The sequence below is a fragment of the Diadema antillarum genome, unplaced genomic scaffold (genome assembly GCF_040938485.1).
Source record: "Diadema antillarum isolate AM-2024a unplaced genomic scaffold, OU_Dant_1.0 seq00001794_RagTag, whole genome shotgun sequence".
NCBI classification, from domain to species: Eukaryota; Metazoa; Echinodermata; class Echinoidea; order Diadematoida; family Diadematidae; genus Diadema; species Diadema antillarum.
The window spans coordinates 480,163-506,852 of record NW_027272472.1 but is presented as its reverse complement, the minus strand read 5'-3'; the positions used below and the strand labels follow the sequence as shown (position 1 = coordinate 506,852).

The 26,690-nt window shown below is 38.7% G+C and overlaps 1 protein-coding gene across 1 annotated transcript in view; it reads left to right on the top strand.

The window, feature by feature from the left end:
- Nucleotides 1–11,369: 11,369 nt before the first annotated feature.
- The window catches only part of LOC139712355 (DIS3-like exonuclease 2), a 30,233-nt gene continuing 14,912 nt past the window's right edge, over nt 11,370–26,690 (top strand). Inside the window, exons 1-14 of the mRNA XM_071624185.1 lie at nt 11,370–11,416; nt 15,604–15,773; nt 16,848–17,026; nt 18,178–18,457; nt 18,911–19,090; nt 19,917–20,036; nt 20,925–21,026; nt 21,712–21,865; nt 22,756–22,924; nt 23,332–23,431; nt 24,149–24,271; nt 24,729–24,895; nt 25,109–25,208; nt 26,487–26,640. Of these exons, the coding sequence (XP_071480286.1) occupies nt 15,612–15,773; nt 16,848–17,026; nt 18,178–18,457; nt 18,911–19,090; nt 19,917–20,036; nt 20,925–21,026; nt 21,712–21,865; nt 22,756–22,924; nt 23,332–23,431; nt 24,149–24,271; nt 24,729–24,895; nt 25,109–25,208; nt 26,487–26,640 (1,990 nt within the window). The 5' untranslated portion in view covers nt 11,370–11,416; nt 15,604–15,611. The remainder of the gene's footprint in view (nt 11,417–15,603; nt 15,774–16,847; nt 17,027–18,177; nt 18,458–18,910; nt 19,091–19,916; nt 20,037–20,924; nt 21,027–21,711; nt 21,866–22,755; nt 22,925–23,331; nt 23,432–24,148; nt 24,272–24,728; nt 24,896–25,108; nt 25,209–26,486; nt 26,641–26,690) is intronic.

The window sequence follows — 26,690 nt, the reverse complement described above, 5'->3', positions numbered from 1 at the left end:
ATGTGTTTTCTTTTTAGCATCTATTTAATTTGAAATTAGTGTTTGTGTCTTGTACATTTTTTTTTATATGTATTTGATTTGAAATGGTCAAATCTTTGGTCTTCCTTGCCTGAATATTTGTGTCATATTAATCACCGGTTGAATAACTGGAAAATGTTGAGATAACTTGAAATGTAACTGAGGCCAGAGTATGATCAAGCATGAATTCAAGACTTCTGATTTATGTAATAGTGATTGGACAATGCTGTTGATATCCATTTCCATGTATGTTTGGAGATGATAAACTCACCATAGTTGAGCAAAACCACAGGAATTTCTGAAGGCATGGACTTGGAACTTTATGAATGCAATTGTGCCGTGTGACATAACTTATCATGAGTCATTATTAAATGATTTTTGTAAAGATGTTCTTTTCAAATTTGAAGTTATGAATTGTTGTTCTGTATAACGGCTGTTTCATTTATGTTGTCTTCAAGTAAGAGTGCTGCTTCATTGACTATTTCATTTCAGTTCTTTGTTTGAAATGAAAGAGAAACCTTTTGTCTGTTGGTTTCAGTTATTTGCAAGTAAGTGTCATTGGAACTGACTGGCAAGTTTAACTAAGTCAAGAAAGTTATAAGTGATGGTAAAGTTACAAATACGAGGACTTTTATCTGTTTATAGGCAAGTGAAAATGACAAGATGATACATCCCTTAGAGTTATGAGAGTGTTGATATTGGTGTAATAAGCAGAGTTGAATGCCAAATATGATATGCCTGTAATGATGTGGAAATATTTTAACCATGTTGCGTGAGCTCTGGCACTAGATATTTGGCTGTTTTCATGCGCAACGTACACTGTAGCCCATCAATGTCCCATCTACAGGGGCGGATCCAGGAATTATGGAAAGAGGGGGTGCCTTTACAAAATTAAAGGGGGGTGCACGCACCCCTCCCGCATTTTTTTCTTTTTATTTCTTTTGTTTTAACAAAAAAATAAAGGGGGGCGCGCTTGGTGTGCTCCCCCCCCCCCCCCCCCCTGGATCCGCCACTGCGTCTATCCTTACTGGTGACCATTTGTTATGATGCCTGTCTTCTATGGGATGAAAACCATTTTAATTGTCAGTCCTCTTTCCATTCTGGTATAATTCCCTCCAGAAGATATTTACATCAAAATCGATATCTTGATATGGGAGGAGAACAGTGATGCCAATATGAAATACTGTGAAACTAGAAATTTTCACGTGCATGAAACTTTTAGGAATCTCGCGAGGAGCCACAATTCCCAAAAGTAAAATGCATCAGAAAGGTTTTGTCTACACAATTCAATATATGTAGTTTACTCATATTTTTTTTTCATTGGTGGGAATTCACAAAAGTTTTATACCGCGAAAAAGGTCGTTGGATCCAATTTGGCTGGTACCTTTAGTAGTTTGATAACTCTATTGTGTGTTGTTGACATGAATAGTGTATAATTATGTAATACTGAATATGGGACAGAAGAGAAGATTTTGCAGTTAACCGTGTTGTATACCTCTGACCAACAACAGGGCATTATGGTAAAGTCTATTTACTTATCTCAGCAAGTAAACTTCAAGTTGGACACAAGGCTTAATGAACTTGATAAATGGCAAAAAGCTGACTAGAATGTGAATATCTGTAGTGAGGTCTGAACTACACCACTACCCTCTTGCTCACCCTCTTTCTCTCATGCTCTCTCTCTCGCCATCTCATGAGCCATATCTTGTTTAACCAGTTGAGGATGAGTCCCGAGTATACTCAGGCAGGTGTCTAGGTGTGAAATGTGTGTTGTTGCAAAATCAGTCCGTCCTCAACGGGTTAACAGTTGACTCAAAACTGATGTTTTTAAAAGATTTTAACAGCCTTACATGCCTGAATGTTCTGTTGCAGATGAATTACTGTAGAAATCATGTTTTGCCAGTGTGTCTTATGTTAAGGCGTTCATGTCTGTCGTAGCCCCCCCCCTTTTTTAGCTCACCTGAGCCAAAGGCTCAAGTGAGCTATTGCGATCGCCCTTCGTCCGGCGTCCGTCGTGCGTCGTGCGTCGTGCGTCGTGCGTCGTCCGTCGTCCGTCGTCCGTCGTGCGTCGTGCGTAAACTTTTTACATTTTCATCTTCTTCTTGAAAACCCGAAGACCGATTTTCATCAAACTTGGCAGGTAGCATCCCTAGGGGGTTAGGAACTCAATTTGTTAAAATGGGCACCATGACCCACCCAGGGGGCCCCCAGGGGGGCCCAAACCCCCCAAAATTAAGGAATCTTTAAAAATCTTCTTCTCTAGAACCAGAAGTGATAGAGCTAAGTTAATACTATGAGTTAGTACATTGATGACTGCAGTTTCAAGTTTGTTCATGGCAGAATCAGGGATGCCCCCCTTGGGACCCAGGGGAGGGGGGTGGGGAGGGGTTCTAATGGGGCCTAAATTGTACATTTTCATCTTCTTCTTGAGAACCCCATGACCCATTTTCACCAAACTTGGCAGGTAGCATCCCTAGGGGGTTAGGAACTCAATTTGTTAAAATGGGCACCATGCCCCACCCAGGGGGCCCCCAGGGGGCCCCCAGGGGGCCCAAATCCCCCAAAATTAAGGAATCTTTAAAAATCTTCTTCTCTAGAACCAGAAGTGATGGAGCTAAGTTAATACTATGAGTTAGTACATTGATGACTGCAGTTTCAAGTTTGTTCATGGCAGAATCAGGGGTGCCCCCCTTGGGACCCAGGGGAGGGAGGTGAGGAGGGGTAAAATGGGGCCTAAATTGTACATTTTTATCTTCTTTTTTAGAACCCCATGACCCATTTTCACCAAACTTGGCAGGTAGCATCCCTAAGGGGTTAGGATCTCAATTTGTTAAAATGGGCACCATGTCCCACCCAGGGGGCCCCCAGGGGGGCCCAAACCCCCCAAATGAAGGAATCGTTAAAAATTTTCTCTAGAATCAGAAGTTATACAGCTAAGATAATACTATGAGTGAGTACATTAATGACTGTAGTTTCGAGTTTGTTCATAGGAGATCCAGGGGTGCCCCTCTTGGGGGCAGGGTGGGGGGGGGGGGGGGGGGGGGGGGTTGGTTAGGAAGGTCCAAATGGGGGCCTGAATCGTACATTGTCATCTTCTTCCTGAAAACCTCATGATAGATTTTCGTCAAACTTGGCAGGTAGCATCCGTAGGGGGTCAGGATCTCAATTTATCAAAATGGGCACCATGCCCCACCCAGAGGGCCCCAGGGGGCCCCCAATTCCCCAAATTAAGGAATCTTTAAAAATTTGGGCCCTAAGACCAGGCGTCCACTAGGGCGCGGACAAGACGCGGACAAGCTCCGGAATGCAAATTTGGTATTCCGCACTCCTTCGGGAACCTGTCCGCACGTTCCTGAACGTGTCCGCTCACTGTCCTAAACATGTCCGGGCGTTTCCGCACCTTCGGGAGAGAGAAAAATTTCCGCGTCCAAATTTTGATCGAGACCAAAATTTGGACGCGGAAATGAACTTCCTGACACCTTCGGCGACTTGTCCTGACGATGTCCTGAGGATGTCCCGCTTGTCCGGAACCCTTCCGCTCCTTCCGCACACGCTCCGGAAAGAATCCCGCGGTGTGGGGAAGCTTCCCGAATGAAAGCGGAAGACACCAGGAATGTTTTAGGACAGCGCGGAGCCGATGCGGATCTATATATGCAAGTGTCCGGAACCGATGCGGAAATTTTGTGATCAAGACTCGAAAATGTCGACACTTTCCGCGAGCGTCATGCCAATGAAACGTAAAATGAGTAAGAAGGGAGGCGAGGCCCCCATGCAAATATCCCCATCACAGGCACACCTTTCGTCTAGTGATGAAGAACAGTTAAATCTAAGGAATTTCCGGTCCCAGAAGGCAAAGAATAAGGTAGTAGAGACTGTGCCAAAAGCAACCAGAAAGAAGTGAAATCAGCCCCCTAACTTCCTAGTAAGTTTGTTTTGATTTGATCTTTTCAGACATTATTTTTCATCTGGGTGACTTTCCTGGTTCCTATTACTTACTATAGTACATTTTCCTTTATGTTGTTTTCGTATCTTATTTGCAAACAAACTAGGTTGTCCCATGTGACAGCCCAGCTGAAAAATCACAAAAGTAGGTGGAAGTACACTCAGAAAAAAAGCATAGAATTTTTGGCCAAATGTTAATGTATTATATACGTCGATGTAAGGCAATTTGTCAATCAATTGCAATGAAAACATCTCGACGGAAGAAAATCATGAATTTGAATGAACAAGTTGTTATTCATACGTAAATGCTTTCTAATGATACAACATATTAGAACAAAAGACAAATTCATCACACTGAAAAGCATGAATTCAGTTGCAAAGATATACCTGTGGTCTCATTACAATGTAATATCTTTGAAGCCCAAAATAACAATGACAGATAAAGATGATTGAGGAAAATGAAGAATTTTCTGTCACTTCAAAATTCAAGTGAAATGAGAGAAAAAGCAATAAATCATGAACTCGAAAAAGTGTTAAATGTCTGTCTTATTTTTTTTTTTTTTGCTGAGTGTATATTTAAGTACACATTAAGCATCACAAATCATTTCAGAAATATTCTTTACCTGAATGATTTTCGTAGTTGTTATTATCTAATATTTTTTCTTCTCTTTTTGTTTTAGTTGCAAATAAACTCGATTGTCCAATTTGACAGCCCAGCTGAACCCCCCCCCCCAAAAAAAAGTAAATTAAAGTAGGTTAAAAATATTTCCCTATTTTTACACTTCATTGACAATAGGCAAGTAAGCTCTAAGCATGAAAAAAAAAATTCTCGGACTTGAAAATGTTCAAAAGTGATCAAAATAAGAGAGGGTTAGAGATGCACAAGGGTAAATATCAGAGAAAGAAAAAAATGTAATGATTAGGATCATTTTGGCATGCTCTACAGAAGTATCAGACAAAACATGTGTATACCTCACGATGGATAAAGCACATGTCTTAAAAAAAGGGAATAAAGAATATATATATATATATAATAAGTAACAAAACTGCAACAAAGTTCATGCTGTATTCACCAACGGTTTATTTCTTGTGAAGAAATAGATCGTTGGTGAATACAGCATGAACTTTGTTGCAGTTTTGTTACTTATCTTTTTATCTTGCCCACACGTGGACTACCTTATCAGCATGATTATATATACATATATATATATATATGTATATACATTTACATTTTTATGTATATATATATATATATATATATATATATATATATGGTTCAAAAAGTTTGCGAATATCATCCATGTGACTGTAGGCAGAGAAAAAATTGTTCTCCCAGATGAGACAAAAAAAAAAAAAAAATGAGTCGTCAGCCGACATGCAGACAATCCTATTCTTCGACTTTTGGTGGTCACATTTATCAAATGATATTGACCAATCATATTAATATAATATCAGCCGCTACTGCGGAAGCACAACAAGGAGCATCAACGACGGCTAGCAGTTAAATGAGGAAAAGTCAAAGTCAGCGCCAAATTTATACCTTTCCATTTTCCTGGTATTGTCCGCAGTTTGTCCGCATGCCTAACTTGTGTTGTCCGGAAGGCATCCTGATTGTCCGCGTTCATTCCTGGTGTAATCCTAGATGTTTCCGCGCTGCCCGGCTACGATTAGCATATTCCGAGGTATTTCGCGCTCTTCCGGAGAGATTCCTAGGAATGTCCGCAGTCAGTCCGCGGACAGTCCGCGGACAGTCCGCGGACAGTCCTAGGAATGTCCCAGGACAAGCCGATTCACAAAGTTATTCCGCGTCTGTCGCGGACAGGATGCCGAAATAACAAAATTTGCTTCCGCAACCCTTCCGGGGCTTGTCCGCGCCCAAGTGGACGTCCGCCCTTATTGTACATTTTCATCTTCTACTTCAGAATGCCTGGTCAAATTTTGGTAGAGCTGTGAATAATTTAGATTAGTGACTGCGTGAAAGGTGAACTTGCGATACTCAGGTGAGCGCTAGACCCGCGGGTCTCTTGTTTAAAGGACAAGTCCACCTTCATATACATGTAGATTCAGTGAATGCAACAATATTAGTAGAACACATCAGAGAAAGTTTGGGGAAAAACTGACAATCCGTTCCAAAGTTATGAATTTTTATTTAAAGTATCGGCACAATCACTGCTGGATGAAAAGACTACTGTAGTGTATGATGTCACATGCGTACAACGATATAAGGAAAATAAAAAGAGAATTCCACAAAACTTCTCTTTTTTAATAAAGTGCACATTTCTTCAACTTGTTACTGACATATGTTAAGGGTAATATTATTCCCCCTGCCTTCTGAAAGTGAGAAGTCGAGTGTTCGTTTTTTATGCGAGAAAAGAGAAAATACATTGAATTTTCTTTAATCTTTCTTTACATCGTTGTACACATGTGACATCACAAGCTATAGTAGTCTTCTCATCCAGCCGTTACTGAACAGAAACTTTGAAGATTCATAACTTTTGAACGGATTGTCCGATTTTCCTCAAACTCTCACTGATGTGTTCTACAATATTGCTACATTCACTCAACCAATTTGTCTATGAAGATGAACTTGTCCTTTAATTCCCCTGTAGATTTGATGTCTTGTCATAGACAAGGATAATGGACTGTGTTCTCTTTTTCTGTAAAAATGGCTAGTTGTACTACTTTCAGAGAGACAGTTGCCTCTTGAATGCATGTTTTTGACCTGAAAGAGCCATACAGAATGTTTATAGGCAGCAGTTATAGAACAGAAGTGATCAGAGGTTGTTGTTTTTTTTTCAAGCCAAATGAATTGTAATTACAATCCAAGAACTACTAATACCCTGCCATTGTTTGCAATCTGAAATTATATTAGCTATGTGTACCAGTACCTTCCAAAGTGAAAATTATTTACCTTTTTCTAATTGAAGTGTTATTCAGATGTCTACCAAGCAGAGTGCCCCTTACAATGACCTTTCACCCCAATGACATTTCACCCCTTTTCCAGCCATACATTCATTTTATGATTGCCTGGTATTTCTTTGGTTTGTAACAGAAGAGGATGATAGGATTCCGATGCAAAGACAAGTAGCCAGCATTGTTGTGTGAGGGCAAGTTCTGTTACGTCATGGATATGTGTCAAACTCCATTCATAGGAAATGTCTAAATTGACAAGAGGTGGATGTACTCATACCGAGTTAACACCTGACAACCCTTAGAAAAAAAAAAGATCACATCCATAGCACCAGGAGCTTCAGGACATTACTATTGTTGGAGATGTAAATGATGATGTGGGAGATAAATGATCAATCATGTGTGTGAGTTATGTGTTGGAGGTCTACTGTGCTGAAGGCAGAGTTTTAATTAAGATTGTGTTGCTGCAAAGTCATCAATTTTTGTATGTAACTTCTCAGTGTTGTGAAATTGTTTCTGAAAAGTCAGTTGATGTTCAGAATGTCCACAAGTTTGTCGTAAGGTCTACATTATAACTCAGCAAGAATGTACAAAGGTTTGAAGGTGTCAGATTATATTGATAATAATGCCCTTTCTTATAACATCAAATTGTGCGAAATACTGAATTTTCCAGTGTTCCACTACTATTCAAAGAAACAATTTCTGAATTAGGATCTTGAAGTCAATGGCAGCACATTTGGCAGTAATATATCAAGCACCAAGTGGGAAGATAAGTAGAGTAATGAAAGGGGTTGATATGATCATTTGCTGAACTCTTGCTGATTTTTTTTAAATCATGCGTGTGCATGTGTGTACATTTGTTCCTAATTTCTTTCATTGACACTGAAGACTACTTTACCAAATACAAAAGTACCTATACTGTAGAATTATGTTTCCATTTGCAATAATCTTAAGAAGGTTGCTGACAGGATTCAGTGTGCTTGTGCCATTTTTGTTTTCCTCTATTAAAAGAAATAATATTTTTGTATGTGTTATCCCAAGCTTCAGATAAGTCTGATTGTTCAAATCTTTACATTATAATAATTGTGCAGAAATGTCCGGGTCACATTTTGAAGTACAGACAGTGATTCCAAAATGAATTAAATTGTTTCCCATTCTGTTTGAATATTTTTCTTGTTATACTCTGTATTGTTTATGCGTCATATGTAGAATGAAGTACGATCAGCAGGATCTTTAATAGAGAAAGGGAGAAAACATCTTTGGGATGTAGGAAAATATAATGTGTGGATTGTGTTAAGCATAGCAAGAGAACAAATCAGGAAAAAAAATCAAAATGTTTCAAAAATCTATTTGACAATTCCAGAGAGAACAGAAAATAAAAGACCAGATTTTAACAAGTGCAATATTGAATTGGCCTTGTAGATATTTAGTTTCTCCGCATAGTGGGCATAAGTTCTGAGTTCACAGAAGTCAGAACTTATCCTTGTTATGAGTAAAAAGAAGGAAAAAGGGGCAAACCACATCACATCGGATAGAGCATTGAACAGAAGCCATTTTAGATATCTATCCAACTGTCTGTCTGTCTGTCAGTCTGTCTATCTATCTATCTATCTCTATCTGTCTATCTATCAATCTATCTATCTATCTTTCTATCTGTCTATCTATCTATCTATCTATATATCTATCTTTCTATCTATCTATCTATCTATCTGTCTATCTATCTATCTATCTATCTATCTATCTTTCTATCTATCTATCTATCTATCTATCTATCTATCTCTATCTAGCTATCTGTCTATCTATCTATCTGTCTATCTATCTATCTAGTCTATCTATCTATCTATCTATCTATCTGTCATCTATCTATCTATCTATCTATCTATGTTATATTACCTTTTCTTTGAGAAACAAAAATCCAAGGTTATGACTGAGACAGAAAGTGCAGGTAGTCTTTACATGTAGTATTGTTTAAATGACTGAATTGAATTGAATTTTTCATTGTCAACAGCTACGAATGTGGAAGTGTGCCTTCCACCAGCGTTACAAGAGATACACACAATGACATTCAAAGAACAGCATGTGAAGAGTTTGTTCGCAAAAACTGATAAGTCCATTTTTGAAGGTTTTGAAGTATGGTCTCTGTCATAAAGTACAAAATAATACCTTTTAAATGATATATCGGTCACTACATATAAAGGTACATTTTTTAAGTTGTCAAAAGAAGCAAAAATTTTCTTATTATTCTCTTAATTTTTCTTGACCTTTAATCGCAAATATCTCCATTTGGCAAATATGGACTTATCGGTTTTTGCAAACAAACTCTTCATGTGCATGACACACTACAAAGAACATCTGACAAATAAAAATCTGTTACTGTGGTTTGGATTGGTTTGGGTTGGTTTGGTTTGGTTTCTGCATTTTCTTTCTCCAAATACAATAGCAAATGAAAACAAAGTGATACAAAGTATGCAAAATAAAAAAGGAGAGTTTAACATGCAAATCAATGTAAAGAATATCAATTTCATAACAGTGTCAGTCTGTAATGACATATGAATCAAAGAAACATCATACTGTATTTATGAACAAAGAAGAAATCAATGCAATGGTTGTTGCAGAACCAATACAATGGTTGTTGCAATCAATGGTTGTTGCCGAAAATGAAAATGAATTAAGTGTATCCTTCCTCCTTCAATTTTGTTTTCATGGTACTTTGTTATTGTTGAAGAAAGATTTGGATGGAAATTCTTTTATCAACGCTGCTGCAATAAAAATGCACTTTCTCTCGAGATTGATCAGATAGTCTTGTGGGATTTTCAAGAACAGAAACAACAACAACAACAACAACAACAACAAAATGTAAATGCTTGTGGCATTTTAGATTTAAAGTGATTGGAGTCGGACTTTATGCTGACTCCACTGAATCTGATTCATAAGCAAAATTCTTATTGCAAGTCCAGTTGATTTGCATAAATGAATTGGCTGCTAAATCATCGCTTTTAGAATGAATTCTTCCAGACTATTACTTCTTATGAATCCTCGACAGATCTGGCAAATTAATGTTGACTTCATGATCATCCCATCCCGGTAATAAAACACTCCTGTGGCAGAAAAGATACTAATACATTATCATCACAGAGCATTTATCATTATGCAAATTAGTAGAAAAACATGCAAATTAGGAGTTGTTTCAGATATTAAACACAGTTAGCAAATTGCATATGTTTCCATTATTATTCTGCAATGTAGGGAATAAAGTGTTTATGATGTGCTCAAGAAGAAAATCAGTTACTCAGGAATAAGAAATTAATAAAACATGCAAATTTGTATGCGATGCAGATTATGTAAGAGTTAAACTACTAGCTTATTTTTAACACATCAGTAGCTCAATTCATTTTTGTTTTCACTTCACACTTTTTCCCCACACTTCATTAATTTATTGTGCATTTTATGATTATAGTATTGATTCATCCATAATTTGACTTTATTTTGTAAATGATTGTATTAAAATGTTGTCAAAAACAAGAGATCCCCACATTCTACGGCATTATTTTGACTGACCTAACTTCAAAGTTGCCTGACATTTCCTTGACGAGGGATATCTTTCGTTCCATTCCAAATGAAGAGTCTGTTCGCAAACACCGATAAGTCCATATTTGCCAAATAGAGATATTTGCGATTAAAGGTCAGGAAAAATAAAGAGAATAATAAGAACATTTTTGCTTCTTTTGACCATAACTTCAAAAATGTACCTTTATATGTAGTGACCAATATATCATTTAAAAGGTATTATTTTGTACTTTATGACAGAGACCGTTCTTTAAAATCTTTAAAAATGGACTCATCAGTTTTTGCGAACAAACTCTTCAAATTTATAGGGAATTTGTAAGTACATTGTACATTAGGAGCCTAGAAAGATTCCTTTGATGAAATATTGCATTGATTCTATCATATTTTTCAGCGAAGTGGAAAATAAACATGAAACGTCAATTCCAAAGACAAGCGAAGTGCATTACATCCTTATAGATGAATAAACTAAAGAGCACCACATCTGTAACGATAATACTTCTTTTGACTAGAGAATCTTACTGTAATTTGTAAAATTATCAAAAAAGTAGGAATTGGCCTAGGAATGGAGTTATGTTCAATGCTCGCAAGAGGGCAGCAGACAAAAATATGTGACTGTCATCAGCAGGCAAGGAAATGTGTACAAAACCACACGAGAATGATAGGCCCGAATATCACACAGAGACTATGCAGACACACACACACACACACAATGTCATACACACAGTAGGGACGTGATCTGTGCATTTCTCCTTGAACCACCCAGTTGTCCGTCATCTCATTGATACCCACTACATCCACACTACACACATGCAGACTGCATCATGCATGCAGCGCAGCAGCCGGACTATCACTAGTCGACTCGACACTTATCGTACGTTTCACAGCAGTCATTTCGAGCAAGTTTCATACGGTAGGCAGTCATAAGTGGAGGATCGGATCCAGATTACACATTTCAAGGGCTTGGCGAAATATTTCAGAGGTATGTGAGGTTTTGTACATCAGTAAGCATCGCTAAGAAAAATTTTCATCTACCACTTTACAGTCTATTTGATGCGTATAAAGTCGTAAATATACGAGAGGAAAAGGAAGAAAAAACGTCGGCCTTATTTCGAGGCAATTTAATTCGACTGCAAGCTGCTACCTAGTCCCAACCGTGTTCTATGGACGTGTTGTTTACCTGCTGGCCTAGGGATGCTAGATGAGGAAACTAGGCTTCTATACACCGCATTCATATAGAAATAGCGAGATTTCAACGCTCTGATGCAATCACAACAAAAGCGGCGGCAACCGGATTCAACTCTAGTTTTGTAATGCTTAACAACGTTTGCGCGCGGGGGCCTATGTTATCGTAAATGATAGATAAATTTAGTTATGAAAAGTGGGGGGTGGATTGTGCAATCTTGTCAACACGGTCAATGAATTAAGCAATTTACAAACCAAGCTAGCCATTATTTCATAGCAAGGATCAATGTCAATGATTTGTGCATTCATTCATACAGAGACTGGAGTGGAGGAAGTGTCCCAGAGGAGCAGAGACTTCAGTTGCAGGGAGGGAGATCTAGACTAGGTTCTAGCTAGATTCTAGATCTTGTCTATCTAACGTTATCGTTTCGGGCGATTAAATTTGACTGAAATTCCAAATCTCTTAGGTACTGAATACTGACTGTATCGATGTGTACTAATGCCTATAATGGCCACTTCTGATGTGCAGAAAGGTAAACTTGTTTGACTCATACGTACAGTGGTACATTGTCTATCTAGGTCCTTAGTGCCTACATTAGTAAATTTACATGTCCGGACTTTGTTCTTTAAGCTGGCCCACGGCCCACTTGACTAACATGAGTTTTGTTGATGTGTTAACCTGTTGTGTTGAAGACGAGTCCCATTCCCAAGTACCAGTATTTGAACACAGTGTACTCAGGCAGGTGTCTTCGGGAAATGTGTGTTGTAGCAAAATCAGCCCGTCCTCAACGGCCGGGTTAAAGGGATGGTATAGTATTGACTAGTATTGGTTGAGGTGAGAATTCAGCTTTTACCTTTTTCGAGATGCTTAGAAACCATTGTATAAAATGTCAAAAAAGCATACAATTCTAAGAGGTATTATAAGTTTATTTGATAAAAATCAGTTTTGAAATGGCTGAGATATCCAAAAACAAAGCGATCCTAATAAAATGTGGGTCCCACCTTTAATTAGGATCACTTTGTTTTGGATATCTCGGCCGATTTTCATCAAATAAACTTTGTATTCCTCTTAGAATTGTATGATCTTTCATATTTCACAAAACGTTTCTCATTATCTAAAAAATGATCAGAAAATGTTGGAAACCTCTGCCCCATCTCAACCAAAGTTGTACCATCCCTTAAAGGGTATGCCTAAGGTACTGCTTAATGTGCTCTATTTTTACTTTTGAAATCATTTGTTAGTTTGACTCTAATGGTCTTGGGTCATTCTGTATGCAGTTGTCTAGGCAGTTGTGACCAATTTGTCATTTTTTTCAAAATTTGGTACAGTACTCTCCGCATAATCGGGTAGGCTCGGGCAGAGCGTTTCTTACCCGATTAAGCGGAGTACCCGATTAACAAAAGAACACGTCTCATTCACAGTTGACACATACAATGTGTGTATGTACATTGTACATGCATTGTATACTGCACCAAACACCTACACTGTATGCTTGAACACGCATGCTTGCACGGCACATTATACATACCTTATACACTTGCTGAGTCACGAGCAATAATTTATACTCCTTGTACGGACAAATTTGTCTTCAGAAAACTCATGTTTAAATCACTCCCCAAATGATCGGTCTTCTTTGCAAATTAACCAGAGAATGCAATTACCTGTTACACGTACATTAATTGCATGTTCATGTTTAATCACTCTTCATATGATCGGTCTTCTTTGCAAATTAAAGAGAATGCGATTAGCCGTGGAAAATTTGGCATTCATGATTTCTTAAAGTGTTTTATCTGCGATAAAATGTGGGTAGAAATGTATTAGAAGAAAATTATTTACCCATTTATGCGGAGAGGCAACCCGATTATCAGGTAAATTTAATGTGCATTGGAACTGACTTTGACATTACTACCCAATTAAACGGAGTACCCGTTTAAGCGATACCCGAATACGCGGAGAGTACTGTATTATACAGAGCCCTGTAAGTGTATCATCATGTCATGGTCAAGTCTAGAAATCTATACCTAGTGGTAAGGCTGCCCCTACTGTTCCACTTCCACCTTTTACAGGGTCAAAGGTCACCATCAGGTCAAAATTTCCAAAAATGTTCATTTATTCAATAACTTGATTGTTAGTCAACAGATTTTATTCAGATATGTTAAGGAGGTGTATCTGTAGGTGGTCATTCTACATGTAAAACACTTGATGACAGCACCCTCAATGTTCCGACCTGGATGCCATGTCACATTTCTTGTTTTATGTTCTATTACTATCAGCCATATTTCTTGTTAGATTTTATTCAAACTTGCTACGGAGGTTTGTAGGGGTTATTTCAGGTACATTGTACAACGTGAACAAATGAAAAATAAAAATACATAGTGTGGATAATGTTGCGGCCTGAATTTTTACTTTGTTGTGACCGGAATTTTGTTGTAACCATGTTCGTTATAACGGGAGTGCACTGTATCGAGGTGTATGGGGAGTTATAGACATGTAGCAAAAGTTTTCATTGACAGCAGCCTCATTGTTCAGAATTTTATAGGATGACTTGTCATATTTCTTGTATGTGCTATACCAACCTCATTTCTCGTTGGATTTCATTGTATCCTGTGACAGTAGCCGTAATTATGCAACATTTTGGCCTAAAAAGTCATCCAAATAGGGTATGGGGGACGGGTTCGGGGAATACATGTGCTGTGCTCAAACGGGTCCCCCTGGCGAGTGCTCTAGTTTTACTGTGAAATATTTAAGTGCTGACACCGGAGAGTTCCCAATTGTTAGTGTTGCGTACATGTAGTTACAGTTACTTGCATTCTGTATGCCCCGCACACTCACAAAACATAAATGTATGTCATGTACATTGTATTAGAATAAAGTCTCAAACTTCAGTTTGAGACCGGAAAATGCATCATTCATGTTTCGTTCTAAGCAAGACATATTACCTGTCTCTTTTTCGACAATGTTTCAACTTAACAGTGCAGTTCACTCGTATCCCACGAGACAAGCATCAGATATACATTTAGTGAACCCTGGTACTGCACTAGCCTATAAATCAATCAGACATAGCGGTCCTGATGTCTGGAATGCGCTACCTCAGCATGTTCGTAACTTACAAAAAATAGTTACTTTCAAAAGGTCGATCAAACATATTCTATTATCAGCTTCACACTGAACTCCTGGGTACTATTAGCTATTAATCTTGCTGTGATCATATATTTCCCCTGAAATCGACATTTGAATGGGATTTATGAGAAATTTAATCAGTATAATTTGCTTATAATGACTTGACACTTTAAACTTTTTTTTTTTTGTTCTCTCTTGTCAATGTCCGACAGGACAAACAGGCACCACACATGCATTTCTTCTTCCCCCCCTCATGTTCCTCTCTTTGTAAATACCCCCCCCCCCCAACTCATCATTTAAACTATTTGCAAGCATATAGATTGTGTGCACGGGGGTTGCAACGATTTTCAAGCTTTAAGCTTATGTTGCAATTCCTTTGCGTGTTCGTTACCTTGAATAATGTAGCTCTCTTAGAGTTGTATACTATTTCTGTAACTGCTTCTTATCAATGTATACTTATCGTATATATTATCGTATATATTCTGTCTTGGCTATATGAGATGTACTTGCATACATTTTGTATGCACTCCTATTTTGTGAACACGCATGAAATCTTGAAGAAATCTTGAATAAATAAATAAATAAATTAGACATGCTGTTGTTTAGGGATGATTATATTTGCTAACAACTCTCAATCAAAATTACTCAGTTTGAGTTCTGGATCAATATTCTCTGTCATCTGGAAAAACGGTGACAGTCACAGAATGGTAAGCAGTACTAGATTTCATCCGAATAAGTATTAATTGTGGGTACAATGTACTGACTACACTATCATAGAGGTACAGTGAGTTCTACTGTGGTGTGCTAGATCTTCTTCAAGTATGTGTTAATTATTCTTTTTCATATATTTTTAACAATGCCAGGAGACAAAATGAACAAAGACCAGCTTTCTACGTCAGTGTCCTCCTTACTGGAGCTGGACAACATCTCAGTGAATCCAAGCTACTCTGCATCGGAGGAGGAAAGTGAGCGAGTTGGGATGGAGGAACTTGACACAGAGCTTGATGGAGAAGGGAAGAAGAAGAAACGTCAGGTTAGGACGAGATCTTACACATTTGGGTTCATGGCCACCTTAGTTCAGAGATATACAACACTATACATAGGTCAAGGATACACTAAAGTGTGATATACTCATAGATCAGACATTTTGTCTGTAAAGCCATGATTCATCAAACCAATTGCGAAGTAGAATTTGACTTTACTGCCCCAGGAACGGTACAACAATTTCAAACTTTTTTTGGTGTAGTATATCCTGGAATGAAAGACCAGAAACACATGGTTGTTACAAAGTGCTGTACATGTCTGTTGGTGACACAGATTTGAAATGATTGGCTTATATCTTATCCGCTTTCTTCTTCAACATTTTTTCCCCTTTTGGCATTATGTTTGCTTTCTTTATGTGAGGGATATAAACAAATAAATTTAGAGCAAACTTTCTGGCTCCATTCAAAGCATTTGCTGGGGAATGCTGCGCATTAAATAAATTGTAATTGGTCTACTGGTTTGCCACTAGTACCTATACATGACATGGTTGAAGGACTCGCTGTTGTGTCACACACAAACATGCAGAGTCAATAGATGGCAATTCTGGTAAAGAAAACAGGGCTTGACACAAACTTTTTTTTTTTCTGTGGTGGCCCATTGGGGCCACTGAAATGTCTCAGTGTGAAATTTTGGTGGCTTGAAATAAACAAGAACATTAGAATTCAATTTTGAATCTTATGGGCCTGATCAGGCCACCAAAAGATAGCCTTTTTGAAAATTTTGTGGCCGGGCATCGTGGCCCTGGGCCACTGGGCTTCCACTGCTAATGTTGAGCCCTGGAAGGGAGAAGGGAGACTTGTGCTGTTTGAAACATTTCTATTCTTGCAAATAAATAAATGCACAGTAATATAGTGGTGTGTCAATGGATGGTTTACACTTGTGGCTTTTACAATTACAGAAAGGCGTTATTGACCATTCATTTTCACTACTACCATCACCATCATACCTCAGCAGTAATATGTTCAGTGATGGAAAAGTTGCTTGACAATATTTTCTGTGGTGTATAAATTTATTATTTATTTATTTATTTATCATTTATTAATATAAATTTATATCTGTGCAGAGAAAGAGGCGAAGGAAGAAAGGTGACTACCTGGAGAATGAAGACAGCTGTGCAGAATTTGATTTGAAGGATGGAGGGTCAGTCCAGGGTCAGCAGAGTGACCAGACAGGGGAGTCAGGGCTAGCCGTCCAGAAAGGGGTCAAGGGGGGCAGAGATCCCTCACCTGGAAAGAGTAGTCGGTGAGTGGTCAGGGTCACACTATGGGTGATCTATCACTTGGTCTACTCACACTTTGTCTAATAGCCATTTCGCCTCAACCCACATGGTCTAATCCTGTTTCGGCTACAACTAGTTCGTCGAATGACCATTTAGCCCAACTGCCATTTAGCCTCATTACCAGTTGGTCTACTTCCAGATGGGCTATGCACACTTTGTCTGATACCCACAGTTTATATGACAAAATGGGAAAAAGTCCAAGGAGACAAAACTGCAGTTAGACCATCTTGGTCATTAGACAAAACGATACGTAGCCAAACTGGGCATAGGACCAAGTGAGAAAAAGACCAAACGGGCATTAGACGAAATTGATGGTAGACCAAGTGATTTAGCCATAGTGGTGTTAGACAAACTGGGAAGTAGACCATCTGATAGTAGACAAGTGGCAATAAACCACACTATGTCCACCCATGGACAGATCAACCGGCAGGTTTCCCAGGTTTCCACAGCAGTCAACACAGCTAGAAAGTATTTCACTCCCCATTGTTCATTAAAGACTATTTCATTCGCTATCAGAACTGGCCACTGCTAGAGGCCTCGAGTGAGATGCCTTTACTATGTTCCTCCTGTAGACAGAGCTCTGAGTACCCACCACATATGGGGCTCTAGGTGTGAGGGATCAACATTCTCTCTGATGCTACATGCTACAGTAACTGTAATGTCCTGTGGACCTGTGTAGGGCGAGGTCACATAGGGATAATCTTCTTTTACATACAATATTTTTTAGTATGCTGTAAGTCAGTTTTACTTTGTAGCCATTCACTGTCAAAAGTCAACTCACTGGTATGAGTATGTGCATGTTTGTGTGTGTGTGTGTATTGGGGGAATCAAAATGTATGGTGAGAAAAATATTTAATAAAACACATATTCGGGCAAGGGGTGTTAATTGGGAAAATATAATTGACAAGTTGTGTGACACTGCAATGAATATTAAAGGGATTGATATTATGAAAAGAAAAATAGAGCTAGTGAGTCTTAGTGAAGACTTGCAATATTGCCATGCAAACCTTTTTTAAACAGGAAAAAAGAAATGATTTCAGTTATCTTCCTCTCAAATCACATGACCATCAGTGAAATCTGAAAGACTTTTTGTGTTTCTGCTCCATTCTCACAGAGGCTTGATGGTGAGGAAGCCAGAGTCTGGGAGATTTCGACCCAAGCTGGGAGGGGGTAGCAGTCCCTTGGGCACCAAGCTACGGGATGACAGCAGACAGAAAGGGAAATTCCCTAGTACCTTCCCCAGAGATGGGCAGAAGGGGGTCGGGGACGGCAGCCTGGTGACCAAGATGAGAAGAGGATCAGCAACGGCTATCCCCCAAGAACACAGCGGCTCTAACCAGGGAGGTCTGGAGAGACAAGACTCCAGTGGACTGGAGAATTACATGAGACATGGGGTGAGATTGAGAAACTGTTTTACTCGCTCCATCCTCTAAGCTCTCCAGCCAAATGCTTTGTGGAGGTCAAGTAACAGCAAATGCACTATAAAGGCCATGAAAGTCCACAGTTTGCAAATGGTCATCCCATTAATCATGTTTGTTTGTAAAGGTACAGATCATTCGGCATTGATTCTGGTAGATGAAAATCATCAGTGTCAATGTGACAAAATTGCATATATAATGAGAGTGTCACATATGGAGCCGTACTTTTGTTAAAACTACTCTCACATGATTTTGCAAAACTGCCAATCTTTGAATTGCAATTGAATTGCAATGCATGTTGTCAAGCAGCTTTAATACCCAAGTGTCGGTGTTAGTTGATCTATGTTGATATGATTGTAGTCTTGAATTTGGAAAGCCTTCCTTTGAATGCTAAGCAGAATCCATTCACTTGTTTTTGTATACTCTCAGTCCACTGACTCTGGTCCGGGGGAGACACCCACCTACACCCAAGGAAAGAAGGAAGCAAGTAGCAAGGATAGACAGAAGAAGGGAAAGAATGGAGGAAAAGAGAAGAAACAAGGAAAGAAGGAAGCTGCTGGTCAGGCCAACGAATCGGCAAGTACCACACCCAAGAGACAGCCATTCAAGGTGAGGCACTTTACAGGCAAATTGAAGGTTCGGAGGCAAGATGTGAATTTGTGTAATATTTTAGTAGCTGTGTTTAGAAGTATTATGTACACTTAGCATTCATTAATAGTGCTTATAGTGGTCTCGAGTCATCAGTCAATTTAGATATTTTGCAGCCTCATTGCTATGCAATGCATTTAGAAATTCAAAGTAATCTGACACCTCAATGTCTTCCCTCTGGCTTTAGATAACTGTACGTTCCTTCTGTTCGGTAGACAGAAAGCACTGATAATGTAATGGCATTGTTAAAAAAACTTGATACATAAACCAAATTGTCTGCCGAAAACAGCAGAAGTTTCTCCATTGGGTTGAATTGATCTATAGACATAGTCATGCTGTCATAGTGGAAATTGTTATAGTGACAATATGTAGCAAATAATCATCTTCTTTGTGTATCTTGTACAATTGTCTATGCAGGGACTGAGGGTAATATGTAACTTTAGAAGGTTTTCTAGATCCTGAGTAGGGCACCATTTCATGAAAGTTGTCCACCCTAACAAGTTGTCTGTCTCTGACAATTTCAGTTAACTCAATCATTAAATCCTTGGTTTTGATTGGCTTAGAAGCTCTGGTCACTGACTGTTACTATGGTGCTTGTCAGAGACTGACAACTCATCAAGGCCGACAGCTTTCATGAAATGGTACCCTGGTGTGATTTTAAGTGTCAGTTATTTTTAGTCTATAGATTGCATAAGAAGGCAAAGATCTTTAGTGAGGGTTGATGTTAACTCTTCCAACTTCTTCGAAATGCTGCACCTTTGTTTCCGTCAATGTTTCTGATTTTCAGCACTTTGAGAAGCACTGGACTGAGGAGGATGTCTCCAGGGCCATTAAACAGGAGAAGGTCATCAAAGGAGTTCTCCGCATCAACCCAAAGAACTTTGAAGAGGCGTACATTGACTCGCCGGTAAGTTCGGTGCTACACATATTTTTGCTTTCTGGCTCAGAAATGTTTAGGTTATATTCTGATGATATGACTGATGGCAAGCAGTATAGTATAGATGAATCTGACTTCAGAGCACTGTAACTTATGGCACCCATGATTGGAGGGCTTCCAGAGAAGAACAAAAGCACTTTTAATGGGTTATGCAGTTAGCCAGGTGGGTTGGTATGTCAGTGCATAAATTATCTTTTGTTAGGCATAATTAAAGCCTCCAGTAAAAAAACAGTACCCAAACCAAATTTGTTTATAAGGTCTTGATATCACGTGAGATGACTGATCGTTTCATACTCAGATATTAATGTTTACCTGACATTTATTCTTGATGAGAAGACTAGACTTTGTGGATTTTACAGCATATTACTATATAAAGGTCATGTTACCCTGTCCTTGCATATGAATTTTACTCACAATCTCATTACTTCACCTGAAGATTATTTACCATAAAAAGCTGTTTATGGAATTTCTCTTACCAGCTAATGCTTATTTTGTAGGCATTAATCACATTAAGTAATATACTCTTAATAATCTTGATAGTGACATGGTATATAGTGAGGTTGGTACACACATGGTACGTTACTGAGGCTGATACACACATGGTGTGTACGTGAGGTTGATACTGACATGGTACAACAAAAGTATGTAGTGAGGTTGATACATATGCATGTTTAATTTGTTACTTGATTTTGTGCTTGATATCAAATACACACTCTCAATATAAGCATTGTGTAAAAAAAGAAAAATATTAATATGTATGTTTATGTATATAAAGCCCAACTCAAACCATGAACCACACACACAAATCATTCTGGATTCATCATTGATTGTTCACGGCATGTGACCTTTGACCCACAGGATGGTGGCACTGATATCTTTATTAATGGAGTCCATGCTAGGAATAGAGCTCTTCATGGCGATGTGGTCGCCGTTCAGATCTTGTCGGGACAAATAATCATGGTAAGAAAAAACACATACATACTAAAGCCTGTTTATACAATTGTAATATTCCACCGTGAAAAATCAAATGCCTCTGCATTGATTCCCAGGGAAAATGTAAGAAGAGAGAGAGGAAAAAGACCCTGGGAACATTAGCTACATATCCCAAATTAGATATTAATAGATACGAGGAAGTAAAACACTGAGAAGTACTGTATAGAAGTGAAGTGGTAACAACATAGATTGAGTGATTAGTTGGTCACTGGATATGTGTGTGTGTGTGTGTCTCTGTATATTATTTGTGTAAAGAAAGTGTACTACGTGTACATGGTGACATTAGTTTATGTATTGAATAAGCATAGTAATAGTTACAGATAAATGGGTATGTAATTAGTCACATCAATAGGTTGGTTGTTGTTGGATACTTATGTTAAGAATTGAGCTAGGGTAATGAATGATAAAAATGTATGCATACTTGTATATTCCCATTCTCCCAGCTGTTGCGGCAAGTGCTCCATACAGTCTATTACATGTATTTGAAGAAGGAGTTCTGAATAGGAGTACGGTGTGTTCCTCCTCGGTAGCATTGATGCCTTTGTGTAGTTCGATGGCTGAGAATAGTAGATTTAAATAGTTATGTATGTTACTTGTAAATGCATTTTTTTTTTGTGGATGAAGCTATGTGATTTAATCTCCCAATTTGCAGACTCCTAAATCCCAGAAGACGAGTACCCCAAGGAAGCTCCTTGCAAACCAACCTGTGATTGCTGTCTCTGAGAGTCCAGACAGGCCTGGGTCAGCGACCCCAGGGTCATCCACACCAAAGAAAGTTGGTGGGAGGTACTTCTTTGGTAGCCAGGGTAAGATAATGAAGTTTATAATTCATATTTTCCCTCTCCCTCTTTTTCTCTCATCTTTCTTGTATGTATTTTGAATGCCTTCACCCAAAGGGCATCAGAGACATTATGTTTTCTGGTTGTCTGTCCTTTTATGAATTTCATCAGAAGTTTCAAGTATTGAGTTAAGTCTATGGACAAGGTAGATATGACTTGACAATTATTTGTGATAACATGATAGTGGTGACTAATCAGTGGCTGAGGTCAAAAGGTCACTGCTCTAAACATTTCATATTTCAGCCATATCTTCATCTAGGAATGTGCAGTGGTTATATGTGTTCAGAAGATTAGAGATAAATAAGCAAGTACTGTTGTCTGAAATGAAAGGGATGAGGGGGTCAAAGACCAAGGTCAAAGGTCACCCAAATCATATAAGAATACTGCCTTCTGGTCATGGATTTCATCAGTGGATCCAAATGATGCATTAAAAGTTTAATGCATAGAAGTCATTGGAAGATATTTCCTTTGTGCAAACAAGATATAAAGCTTAACCCTTGGTCAGTGGTCAAGATAAATGAATTAATCAAAATATCAATGAAGGGTCATATATACCTGGGGCACAAACGTGCAGTCAAAGATAAAAGATATAAAAGGTAACCCCCTTTAGTGTCCCATTAAAGGTGAAAGTTCAAAAAGATGAAAATTGTATCCTCTGCTTTCTTGTTAAGATGAGCGCATTCTGTTTAAAGAAGAACGTAATTATACCTCCATGCTTTCCCATGAAGTATACTTTAACTCTTTGAGGACAATGCTAGGGCAAGCGTCTATAGGAAATGTGTGTTGTAGCAAACTCAAACTGTCCTCAGCAGGTTAATCAGTCTAGGCAACCATTGTTTTTTGCTGTTCACACTCAGGTGACTTTGATACCAGTAGCCTGAATGAGATGGAGCTATCAGATAACCTCAACAGCCTCCATCTCAATGACTCAGAAGCAGCTTTTGGTTTCGCTGACGTCTCGGCAACATCTGGAGAGGAGCAGGACAAGGTTGGGGACCTGAGTCGCCGGGAGTGGTCAGATGCAAGGTTTGTATCAGAGTTCCATTTTGTGAAGCTGTTTTAATCTTTTGTTATTAGGCTTCCAACCTGAAGGTGACAGTATGCATCACCAATGGCTTGTGTCAAACTTTAATCTAATGTTTAATGTTTAGTTCTCTTTGATGTGTGTCTATAACGGTATTCACATTTTGCATGTTTCACACTGACTCTTGAGCTAATACACAACTTGTCAGTGACTCAAATAGTAAGCATTGCTGTTCCTGCAAACAAGTTTAAAAGATGTTGATGACTCTTATATGTGTGATAGGGACAGAAAAATGGCTAGCTTTGAATGATTTCACACAAGGGTGCAAACAGAGGGTGTTAGAATCAATTCATATAGTGTCTGATTAATGCTTTCCTCTCTCTTTCTTTGTGTCTATAAATGAGTGTAGATCTGAAGTATCTTCAAGTAGTGAGGTGGTTGAAGACACCCCACACACATCCAGCCATCTTAGGGGATCCTCTACCAGCACAGGAGGGGGTACTCCACAGGTATGGTCTGGACCATTGTGGTCAGTCCGTGGTCTGTTCTTTCTGGACAGAGTCCTGATTGTTTTAGGCGTAGAAGAAGTCAGCACTTACATTTCTCAGCTAGCAATACTTTCGTGTCAGTTTATATCAAACTACAGGTCAAGGCTTAGAGGTAAATACTTCTTGGTCCCAACGCACTGAACATCTCTTATAATTATGTGCTCTTTTTTTTGGAGGGGGGGGGGGGGCTCCTTTAGAAATTCCATGTTAAGTTGTATTACGGTTTGTGTGAATGTGTGTATATTTGATTGTGAATGTTTACAAGTTTGGCTCTAGCAGGACTACATGTCTGCTTGCCTTGACAGACTGTGGTAACTTCACTCACTAAAAGGAGTCAATATCGTTTTATAGATTCTAAAACTAAAATTGATTCAAACTTGCCCCAGATTATCTGGGGTAAAAGAGAAGTTATTATGAGTATGTGCTGAATGACATGCAAGTAATGGCTATGGTCTGCCTGTGTATGAAAGGTGTGTGCCTAAAATAAGACATGGGCATAATAACAAAAACAAAGAAAACCTTGTGGACAAGCACTAATCAATTGTGGTTCAAAAGGGATTGAGAGTGTATGTTGTATTGATAACTTTAATTGGTTTGCACATTGAGTATACCTTGGTAATCAGAATCTGAATGGCATTAAGTTTGATGCAGGATATGACTGTAATACTCTCTCCACAGAAACTTGGTTTGAGTAGCAGAAATGACCCCAGGATGCAACCTAAGACAGGACGAGTGGTCTACATTTGTGAGTACAAACACTCGAGAGCTGCTAGTGGGTTCCTCAAGCCAGCTTCAGGCGCGGTAAGTACTCTCCTATCTCAGCCATCAACCACCATTATCATTATCATAGCACCTTACCCAACACAGATATATCTGTCTTCCATCTGCACTTATTATTAGTGTTTGTTATGTATATATGCATTTCTGTGTCTCAGTGGAATTTGAGAAATATTTCCTTTTACCCAAATTGCGAGTAAATTGAGAGTACCCCAAGTCATTATGGTTTAAGAAAAAATGCACCCCTTCAGAAAAAAGAAGAAAAAACACTCTCATCTTTACAAAAGATATTGAGAAATGACAAGAAACAGAAATCGTGTGTACTCAATCTCCTGTCATCATTATTTTTGCATTGTGAGTAGAATTTGACAAATATAAGCATGGGAAATGTATGTTTGAATCAAATCAGACATTGACTCAGAATATTTACTCATTTCTTCTTTTTTTGTTTGTGTGTGTATGTGTTGTGTGTGAAACACAGAACAGTCCCGATGTCTTGTTTGCACCAACCGACCACCGTGTTCCCAGGATTCATATTCCAAAGAAGGACTGTCCACCCAATTTCCTCCAGAGACCACAAGACTACGCCAACACTCTCTTCATTGCACACATCATTGACTGGCCACCACAATCCCCGTTTGCCAAAGGGTAAGTCAGCAGTCTCCACTACCATCAGCACCACCATCACTTTCACTACCACTTATCATCCTCCTTCACCTCTTCTTCCTCCTCCTCCTCCACCTTCTACCTTTTTTTTTTCTTCTTAAACCATGGTTTTAGATGCAGCAGGATAATTGTTAAACATTTATTTATTTGAAAATACTTGTTGAAAGATGCTGTGGTCATTTATTTTCCCTCTAGACACCTGTACCACAGCCTTGGTCAGGTAGGAGACGTGGAGGCTGAGACGACCGCCATGCTGATTGAACATGGTATTGACTACTCCGACTTCTCCGCTGAGGTATGTTAGGATACCAGTTTGATCATTTCAACTGCTTTTTGCTGCAATGTATTAGCAAACATTTATCAGTATAAAGCACTGTCCTACACTGAAACTTGATGAGAAAAGTAGCATTAAGGAGAAAGTTGTCTTGAATGACATAGCTGAAATCCGAACAAAATGGAATGAGAGTTCTCTGAAGTTAAAGACAGTTATACAGGACATATTGTAGTTTCATATAGGTACAATGTACCTCAAGGTACATTACATGTAAGTGTCTAACACGGTGCATTGAATTTGAAGCAAATACCACAAAGTGTCATTCTTAGAGGCATGTTTAATATCTGATTATTTAATATGCAAAATGCCTGAAGGATATTCTCTGCACATTGCAGCAAGTTTTCTCTAGATCTGCTGTCTAGTTGTTCTTTTATGTATGTCTTTTCTTTATCAACTAGAGAAGCACTCTGAAAGCACAGACTTCCGCCAAGCAGCTTATTTCCACCAACGATCTTGTTCTTCCATTGTGTTCATAGAGATCAGTGAAATCCACCCATACGTATGCATGCTAAAAATCGCCCGAATTCGCAACAAAGAAGCCTTTTGATACGTTATCAGCCTTCAGGAGCGCGGCGTGCCTCGCAGTAGAGCCCGCACTTTAGTGCGCGTATGAAAACCTAAAAAATGCGCAGCTTGAACTCCCAAGTTCACTGACCCTACATGCCAAAATATCGAAAATCCTTCATAAAATCCATAAAAGTTTCCGGATCATTACCAAAATTAAATCATGTGTTCCTTGTGTCATTCTCAACCTTTCCTGCAAGTTTCATCTAAAAACCGTTCACAACTTTTTGAGTTATTTTGCACACGGACAAACAAGCAAACTGTAACGAAAACATAACCTCCTCCCTTGGCAGAGGTAACTAGAAAATTGTGGTTTTGTGGTTCGAGATGTTATTTCTCTAAAATGTTATACAAGCTTTATAGCATGCCTTTTATGTTCACTTTCCCCATTTGTTAAAATGAAAATATGTTGTTAGTCTTAACAATAGAAGATGTCAGTCTCTTCGTTCATATATATATATATATATATATATATATATTTTTTTTTTTTTTTTTTGCAGAAGTTGACATTCTGTATCTATGATGAGATGAAGTCATCTGTCCGATGTCGTGTTTATCTTGTCTATTGTTGTACATCCAGTCAGTTTAACAGAATACTCACCAGGTGTCAATCAATGTAAACTAAACATCATAATTTCCCTACCTCAAACTTTAATCTGATCTGTGCTATGACAGGTTCTGGAAGATCTTCCAAAGGAGAGACCCTGGACCATACCACCTGATGAACTTACCCAGAGACGTGACTTTAGGTCTGAGTGTATCTTTACCATAGACCCAACAACAGCTAGAGACTTGGATGATGCACTACACTGCAAACCACTGGGTGATGGTGAGTAGGTGCTCAAATTATCAGTTACTGTATACGCCATATATTTCGCG